The following is a 9298-nucleotide window of genomic DNA, read 5'->3' on the forward strand; positions in this document are numbered from 1 at the left end:
GTTAAGTAGATAATAAATTATACTCTAACTGAATTTGATTGAAAAGTCTGAGAATTGTTTCGTCTTATCGATTGCAAAAGACTCGATTCGGGGCATACTCCTGGTTTCAAATTCAAGAGTGAAATGTCGAGTTCATCACTGCTGATTGTCATCTGGCTGACACTAGCCTGCACTCAGTCTTATGCCGAGGAGTTGAAATTGCTCCAGGTGATTTTCCGACACGGCGATCGAACGCCAGTGTACGCGATGCGGAACATATACCCGCTGGATCCGTACGTCAACGAGACCTGGTATCCGAACGGTTGGGACAGCCTGACCAAGGTAAAGTGGTTTTACAATTAGCCAAGCTCGGGTGTTGAGGATTTTTCAGCGAATCTTCATTGGGTTTTAGAGTGGAAAAATACGGGCTCACCAACTTGGCTTATTCTTACGCGAGAGGTACGGGAGCTTTCTTGGGGACGTTTACCTCAAGGACAAATTTGTGTTTCACAGTAGTAATACGCACAGGGCAATCCTAACGACCCAGCTCGTAGCTGCCGGACTTTTTCCCCCGACAGAAGTTGAGAGGTATTCGAAACGAAAACTCGGAAAGAGATTCGGCGAGCTCTGGATCACTTTGCATTCCTACCCTGCAGGTGGCATCCGACTCTTGACTGGCAACCGATACCCGTTTACTCGGACCCCGTAACATCGAGTTTTCTCTACATGTACTCCAAACAATGTCCCTTGTTCATTACACTGCGACGTGAGCTGGAAGAAACTGATGAAAAATTAGTCCGCCGTGCCCAGGGATTGAAAGAAACTTTGGACTTTGTAAGTCGTCACGTTGGAGTCCAAGTTACGCAGGAAGAAGTCGCGCTTATTTACCAAAACTTGTACGCAGAGGTGGGACACGTTACCAGGGTTTGATATGATCGATGAAACTTCGACTAACTTTGTACTAACAATTTGTACGACCCATTTTTTAGTTCCAGGAAAACAAGGTATTACCGCAATGGACCAACGGCATATTTCCGGATGGAAAAATGAAGGACATTGCGTCATATGAATACGTTATCCAAAACTATAACAAGTCCCTCATTCGACTGGGAACAGGTATGAGGGTTCGAACGATGAGCTTCTCGACTTGACGTATTTGAACACATGTATGTATATCATATGTTTTCGTAGGTCGTATGATCGGGGAGTGGATGAAGAATATTGATAATTTTTTGAACGGCACAGAGAGTGGTAATCCCAAGGCCATTTTCTACGGAGCACATGAGCTTAACATTGGAGGGATTCTGGTTGTACTCGGAGTATTTGAGTCGCACATTCCATTCTACACTAGCGCAATTATCCTCGAGCTTTCCAAAGTCAATAACGAATATTTCGTCAAGGTACAGTGGAACTTTCGGTAGAGTTCAGCTTTTGCACCTTTTTTTTTGTCAAGCTGCAATCAATATAATTTCTCCTCAGCTAGTCGCTAAGAAGTCGTGATTTGCAAACGGTCGTTTCATTTTTTCATCACCTTTTGTATTTCAGTTCTTGTACAGGAACAACGGCGTTCTTCGGGAATTGTTGATACCAGGGTGCAGCAGCGCCAATTGCTCGCTTCAAACATTCCGTGAATTGGTTGCTGATTTTATTAGTATCGATGATCCTGTGGCCCAATGCAAAGGAACTAAGGTCCTATCATAATGCAGCAATTTGACCAGTTGAGCATCGGAAAGTACAATTGATTTCACAAAAACAACATCAGCGTTGTAATCTCATTACCTCATTGAGTTTTCTACACAGTTACATAATTCCATTATTGCATCCACGATCAGTAATCCACAATCATGTGCAATGTAATCGTTACAAGATGTTACTCCAATGATTCGCCGCTGATTAAAAAAAAAAAAAAAAAAAAAACGAAAAAACAATTGCACTTGATTTGTGAGAGAATGTTTTTCAGCGACTACCAAACTATTTACCATGGAATTTTTCCGCCAATTCTCGAACCTCACGTGTGAAGTCAATCTATCGGTCCCACACAATTTACAGCCCAGCCGGTGTGAGTGGCAGTATGTTGTGTAAAGGTACACCACTGAAATTTTGGTGAAGTAGATTTGAATTGCATAACACGTGGGTTACGTGACAAAAATGGGTTGCAGATCAGGAAGGAGATTAAGATGCCGAGTAATTTTATATTAAAATGGAAAACATATGGATGACAGAACAATCTTCGACTATTGAATGCCTCTTCTTCCCCTCGTCAATTGTAGTATACTTGGTCATCGGTGAAACCACGGAATACGCTTGGAGTGAGTCGCCTGTAATGACAGTCAAGTTCCTCCTGTGACGGTATAATTTCTCGAGTTAGCTCTAAGTACTTCTCAATTGGGCAGATGGATCTACAGCCAGGTAACCGAAGCGTTTTCAGCTGCTCCGTTACTCCAGTCCACAGCATCATCTTAGAGAAGAAAGATACTTTACGATGGTGAATGGACCATCGAGTAATCTCGATAGAAATGGAACTATGAGAGAGCTTTGGCAATTAGAGCGTTGAAAGGACAAATTTTACCCTTATGAAACGCTTTCCACTTTTGTTCTGGAGCAGTTCGACCATGACTGCAGTACCGAAGAGCGGAATTTTGGGTTCGAGGATTCCATGAGCTTTGAGAAAAGCAGAAACGGTGATTTCGTGGCCACTGTAAAGGTAAATCTTCCGTGGTTTTTCTTGCGTTCTATCGAGCCTCATGTTGTCGATGAATTTTTTCACCAACGGTCCGCTTTCCAGCCTCTTAATCTCCGGCGTGTAACTCCTCATATGGTAGTAGAGGACAGCGAGCTCGCTCATGTGGTCGAAGACAGCTTGCGTACACCATTCGGGCAAAGTTAAGTTCATTCCTTTCTGCACGAGTAAGAGAATCTGGTTAATCCCAGTTACGTATAGCTCACATCCGATTGGTCAGCTGGCATTCTTACCTGTGCAGCCAGAAGACCTTGGATCTCGTAAATCGGTACCGGATCCGTAATATTGAGGCCAGTTTTTTCCGAAAGGAACTCGAAAAAGTTTTTGTGTATTGCGAACTGCTCCTGGAAGTGTGGAAGTCGTTCTATCCGAGAATACACCTGCTGGAATCTAAAGCAGTTACGTATTATCTCGTTTAATGTCAAAGGCTGATATTTGGGGACAGTTGATACATTATACCAACTTTGGACACTCGTGGGCCCGGAACAGGATGTCGATACTTTGCGGTACGGAGTGAATGGGGATAGGCATCCAGGGCAAATCGGGATTCCAGACTTGATTTGCTGAAGGGGGAAAAAGGGCGGCCAGAACCAGCTGAAGGGACATCTTTGTACGATCGAAGTTTGAGCTGAGGGCGTAAACATCACTGTGTACATAGGTAGGGCCCAGCAAGTCTTTGTACCGATCTTTCAGCACCATTCCCATCTGGTACTCCCGCATCTTTCCAGTCTTTAAACACAAAGTAATTTTCTTGGCGCAAGTCATATTTGCCTCATGCTTAAGAGAAGTACGGTAAAGCTTGCGATAATTTCAACGTATTTCACAAGTTTCTTCAGGCTCTTAGTAATCGGCTTTGCAACATACGTTTGTCAACTGGCCAAGGCCCCACTCATCGTAGGTGGAGATATTGTAGATGTCGTTTGGGTACAGCTCTTTAGAAAGTGGAGTTCTCTCCCCATGTCTGAATAGCTGAGAAAGGAATAAATACAGGACTTAGTATCAGAAATGATTTTCAATCTTCGAGAATGATTATATCAAAAATACCCAACATAGAATTAATCGATTTGAGCTTTGTCACTCAATGAAAGTACAACCGATCGAACGATATTTTACCAAATGCAATGCATTTATGCGAATTTTTTTTTTCATCTTGAATTGAAAAAGGAAGACAGAAGAATAATCATATATATCATATACAATAGTATGGTCAACATTTTACTCACCACTTGCACCTGGGTCACTTTTACTTTGGCCCAATTTGGCGTGATGATGGAAAGCACGGCCAGAGCGATGACGGCAATGATATTTCCTCCCATTCTGAGAATCTGAAGTATCATTGAATGGTTCTTTATATAATCAACGATGGCTGGTCGATACAGGCTCGCTGTTATCTGGCATCTGACCAAACGCTTCTATAAAGTCTCAACCGTTCCATAGTTAGTGCTATCTGGTCGAGGTTATCGACGTTCACATGTTCAGGGATCACAATGATTTGGCAAATTACTTCGAGCCGTCGTCAGCTCATTTCTAGTTTGGAATTTGATTTCTAGTTTATCGTAACATAGACGTGGTCGATGCAAATGTAAGAAAATAAGTAATTAGGAGACAGTAAGCCTACTAAAAATGTCAAACATTATTTGAAGCTTACCTTTTTCTTCGCCCTAGTTTTAATTGAACTTTGACAAGTGTTCGAATGCAGATCTCTCTATTATTCTGAATAGGAACTGTCTATTCATATACTTATCACGCTGCTGGAATGCTTATGAAACGTTCGCGTGGCTCGTTTTTTATTCGTTGTCCACTGCAGCGATTAATGATTGTTCTTACCCGCGTGGAAAAAATATATATGCAAAAAATGTATGAGCACGCGGCGTATATTTGCTTTACGCTTTATATGTGTGATGTATGCTATATATATATATATATATTACATTATACATGTACTTGCATGTATGTGATAATAAAGTACATCGCTAACAATATATTGCGCATAAATTCGATACGAAACTGATACGTGGTCAGCACGCAAATTAGCAAACGCGTGATTATGCAAATACTCTCGACTTTATCGTTCGGAGTTTGTGAGATTTTTTCAATTCGCGAACAATGACTGAGTAATTTTGTGTACTATATAATTTTAAATATTTAAACTACACACAAATATTTATCAGCATTGTAAACAGACATGAAAATGGCTGTACAAGATCACGATAACGAGCCGGTGTCGGTGCAGCACCGTAAATCATTACCCGCATCTCATTATCATCTCTCGTTACTGGTTTTAAATGTACCCGCAACTTATCAATTTGAATCGTAGTCGTTCGAAAAGTACCGAGTTTGGCCAACCGTCTTTCGGAACTCGACCGAACAGCATGCACACAGATTCCGTGATCTGCTCAGGAAGTGTCCTTGCGTAATTTTGGAACGTCCCCCTATGCGATGCACAGCCAGTGGCGAGAATACATTTCTATTTCTGGAACTAGTCGGTTCGAAGGTTTTACTGCATCAGGTTGCGTGTCGAAGAGCCCTGAAGAAAATCCGTCCAGTAGTTGGAATCAGTTTTTCAAATGATTTACCATTGGAACGTTTATTTATTGACCCTGGCCATAGTGCCTGTCGTTTTTTGCTTGGATCTGAAATTGGTGCAAACGGTAAGTGTCCCACGATGCGGCAAAATGATCCTTGTCCATAAAGGTTTTACCGGTGTGTTTTACTTTCAGCTGTGCAGACACGGCGACCGCGCGCCTCTTGAAAACAACGCTAAGTGGTACCCAACGGATCCTTACATCGATGAAAAGTATGAACCAGTGGGACACGGCGGATTGACGGTGGTGAGTATGGTGTCATTTATCGTTTTTCCAATATCTCGGATGCCGTTGTTTCCAACAGGAGGGTCGTAACCGGTCCTTCGCCTTGGGTCAGTTCTTTCGACGAAAATATTTTCAACAATTGAACCTATCCGAGTACTCGGAGAGCCTGTTCATGGCCCGTTCATCGAGCTTAGAGCGATGTCTGCTGTCAGCGCAAGCTGCTTTGCTCGCTTTGTTTCCGGGCAGTAAATCGATTCCGATTCATCATCAAATATTTTCAGAGGATCTGCTTTTTCTAGGAGTTTTTATTTGTCCGGCAGCTGGGTAAGATTGGTCACTGCACGAATATACTGAGCTGGTTCTAGCAAACATAAGCAGCAAAACCTTTCTTGCAGCGCTGACAAGGCTCTGGCCGATAGAACACTTCAGAAATTAGATGGATTTGGAAATTGGACTTATCTGCGGGAATACATTAGCCAATATTTGGGTCTCAACGCGACCAGATATCACGCTCTCTTCCTTTTCGACACGCTGAGGGCTCAGGTAAAACGAATCATGTCCAAAACAGCGGACATTTGCTATCGGTAAATGTGACTGACCTGCAAAGAATTAAAACATTATTTTAAGTTTCTGGTCTGTCCTTGTCGTTAAGTGAATAAATTCGTACTTCGAAATGGTTTGCAATAGTTGTTATGAGTGCTTGTCTTCAGAGCTTAATGGGACTGCAACTGCCTATCTGGACGAGAAAGATGTACCAATCCGGTGAGCTTGAAACAGCTGCCGCCTACGAATACCTTTTGCAAAGCTACACTTTGAGGCTTAAAAGGATAAATGGAGGTAGGTAGTGAATCGCGTTCTTTCCTTCTTTCCTCTACTGAAATATTGAAAGTAAAGAAACTCACCCTTACCGGTCGGAGATCCATCTCCGAACTGGCTGCTGCACAATTTTCTCATCCTTTAAAGTTCCGCATTCAACGCATATAGAACAGTCCCATCCTCTTACCGATTGACTCCCACGTTCACAGGCATGTGGATCAGAGAGTTCATTAAAAATATGGATGACGTGGCAAGTGAAAGGAACTCGTCCAAGATGCTCCTTTATATGGGTCACGAGGTCAATATAGCAGGTCTTCTTAGCGCGCTGGATAAGTTTTACCTCCACGTGCCGAAGTTCAGCAGCTGTGTTATTGCCGAGTTACACAAGGACCCTCGGAACGATCAGCACTACGTGAGAGTGAGTACATTGCGATGTAACTTGAAATCCGGTGTTCTCTATAACTCATCGTAGGTCCATGCTCTTCGGTACTTTTATACCGTTCGGTTGACTCCTCCACCATGTTGTTTTAGCTGTTCTACAAAAAATCCGAGGAACTTGAAGAGCTTCCCATATCAGGGTGTTCGATACCCTGTTCGTTGGTACATTTCAAAACTCTGACCAGGCACCTCACCCTGAGAGATCCCTCACTAGAATGCGGATGGAACACACCGTAAATTGATCTTGAGTAATTTTACGTCAACAATTTGTACGACTTGATTTTTAGATTAGTTGAAGGCAAATTGAGGGAATTTGTCAACTATGCGTAAATTGTTGATTTTTCGTTAAAGATCCGTGATTTGTGGATGGTCTACCGTTGTTTCTTCATCTCTCGTGTATCAGATCTTTCACAGAAATAAAGTTGTTCCTTGGGAGTTACGGATACTAGGCTGCAGCAGTATTATCCGTTATAAAAATATGATATGACCGATGATCCTGTGGCTCGATGCAGAGAAAAATTCCAGAATTGGAGGAACTAGGCTAAAATTTAGAGAGTTACCGTTTTGTGTTGATGAATTTATGAAAGTAATTTTGAAGCGAAAACTTTATCAGCACGGGGGTGATTTGAAACTCGATGAGGCGAAATGAAACGACTATAGATGTAACGAAATGAAACTACTATCGATGAAAGGGATAATTATTCTACTCCTGATACTGCATTCTCCTCATTCTCTCGCAGTTTACTCTATGAAGGTTTCACTTCTACCACGTGTGAACTGCGCGCATGTGTTTTTTTTTATAACGGTTATGAAACAATTGTACTATAAATAAAAATTTCATACCAAGCAAACGTCTTCTTTACATTCATTATAATATAAATATTATTGAAAAATGTTTCATTATCTCTTTTTCTTTTCTTGCACAGAATATGGCTGTTAGTTATCTTAGCTCCAATTTGTTTACTTTTTTTCTATACTGTCCATTTGATTCTTTCTTTGACATTGTTTCAGCTCTTTTACAAAAGTCAGACCAACTCGAAGAGCTTTGTATTTACTGTGTTCAATACCTTGTTCGTTGGTAGATTTAAAAAATCTAATCAAACACCTCACCCCGAAGGGTTTTTATTATCTTCAATTAAACTTACAATAAATGCAATCCGTAACAAGTAAGCCCTTAGGAAGGAAAGTATTGAAAAAACATTTCATCGCGAACAAATTTTCAAATTTTTCCACGGGTTATCATCTACAAATAATCATCCACTGTACCCTGATTATAAATTTATTATTGTTGCTTGTATGCGCCTTATTGTTTGCAGCGCACAACCGGCGTCGATAATCCGGGTTGCCTCAACTCTGGCGCTTTGCAATGCAATTATTATTTGCACTGTAGAAAACGATTCTGTTTGTTAAATATAGAGATGAATTTGGGAAATCGGGTAATATTGTGAACAGCGTTAGGACGATTTTCACTTCTAGTAATAAGTAACAGCAACGCTTGTTAAGAATATCGTGGGGCATTTCTTTTCAGATAAAAGATAACAAGAAGTTATACAATTGCAGGTTGTTAGAGTGTGCAGAGACGCATATACGAGTACATGCACTGCCAGAGAAGGTAACTCGTTATAAAAGTTTAGCGTCGCGAACTGGTATTGCGTCTGAATGATGTCGAGTGGGGTGTCGAAGGGGGGAAAAAGCTCTTAGAAAATATCGACGCTTTTTCCGCGATTCTGAGTCTGACGTTGATGTCTTATTATCGGTATCTTATTGGCCGTATCGTGACTTTTTCAGCTATCTGTCTCATTGTTGGATACATGTTACTTCGCATTCCTTAATGCCCGTACATATATATCAACGGAAATGGACGATAAGTGAATAAAATGTGTCAGAGAAAATTTTTAAATCAGGAAAATATAATCAAAACTTTGGGAAAAGTATCGCGTTTCGTTTACGTTTAATCAGTCAGTGACTTCGTAGATTGAAATATGCGTAATACGAGTATAACGGATGACGTATTAAAAAGCGAGTCCAATCGCAAAGGTATTCAACGTTCTGACAAATCTAATTCCGTGTACGATACGAAGCGCGTTGCGAAAAGGAAAATTCGGTTTGAATTCCCTTTCGACGTAAATTAGTTTTGTGGATACTCTGTATACTTTATAGCATTGCTACATAGCGTTGGACAATTGGCGCTTTTTGAAAGCTAAATGGAATCGTTCAGCAGATCATTTTCCTGCGAAACTCCGATTTGTTATTAAATACTGGCGCAAGATTAGCGTATTCGAAAATAAACTAACGCAAACTTCGACGCTCCCGAAGAAGTCACTTTATTCGAGATTTCATATCTTGCAGCGGTGCTTGAAAAGAGGCTTATTTTGCAAAATATTTGCCCGGTCATAAGTTGATCTCAATTGCGGACAATTAGAAAATTCCTAACGTCAAATCAGACGAACATAAGCGTAACCCTCGAGCATCTAGCAGTCGGTCAATTGGGATTAAAATAGTCTTAAATATAAAT

General features: G+C 41.1%; 2 protein-coding genes across 2 annotated transcripts; one reads left to right on the plus strand and one right to left on the minus strand.

Moving 5' to 3' along the window:
• Positions 1-123: 123 nt before the first annotated feature.
• Positions 124-7582, plus strand: LOC124217931 (uncharacterized). Its single transcript, XM_046624126.2, has 14 exons — positions 124-321; positions 392-567; positions 636-885; positions 969-1095; positions 1171-1379; positions 1525-1677; positions 2585-2683; positions 5269-5370; positions 5440-5550; positions 5609-5853; positions 5925-6072; positions 6240-6366; positions 6555-6763; positions 6877-7582. The coding sequence occupies exons 1-14, from the start codon at positions 124-126 to the stop codon at positions 7018-7020; spliced, it is 2298 nt and encodes a 765-aa protein (XP_046480082.1). The 3' UTR covers positions 7021-7582.
• LOC124224664 (venom acid phosphatase Acph-1-like) lies at positions 2158-4218 on the minus strand. The gene is made up of 6 exons (XM_046636706.2): positions 3943-4218; positions 3584-3688; positions 3183-3448; positions 2953-3109; positions 2549-2878; positions 2158-2437 (listed from the first exon to the last, which is right to left on the minus strand). The coding sequence occupies exons 1-6, from the start codon at positions 4054-4056 to the stop codon at positions 2240-2242; spliced, it is 1170 nt and encodes a 389-aa protein (XP_046492662.1). The 5' UTR covers positions 4057-4218; the 3' UTR covers positions 2158-2239.
• Positions 7583-9298: the final 1716 nt, after the last annotated feature.

This window comes from Neodiprion pinetum, chromosome 1 (genome assembly GCF_021155775.2).
Source record: "Neodiprion pinetum isolate iyNeoPine1 chromosome 1, iyNeoPine1.2, whole genome shotgun sequence".
Classification (NCBI taxonomy): Eukaryota; Metazoa; Arthropoda; class Insecta; order Hymenoptera; family Diprionidae; genus Neodiprion; species Neodiprion pinetum.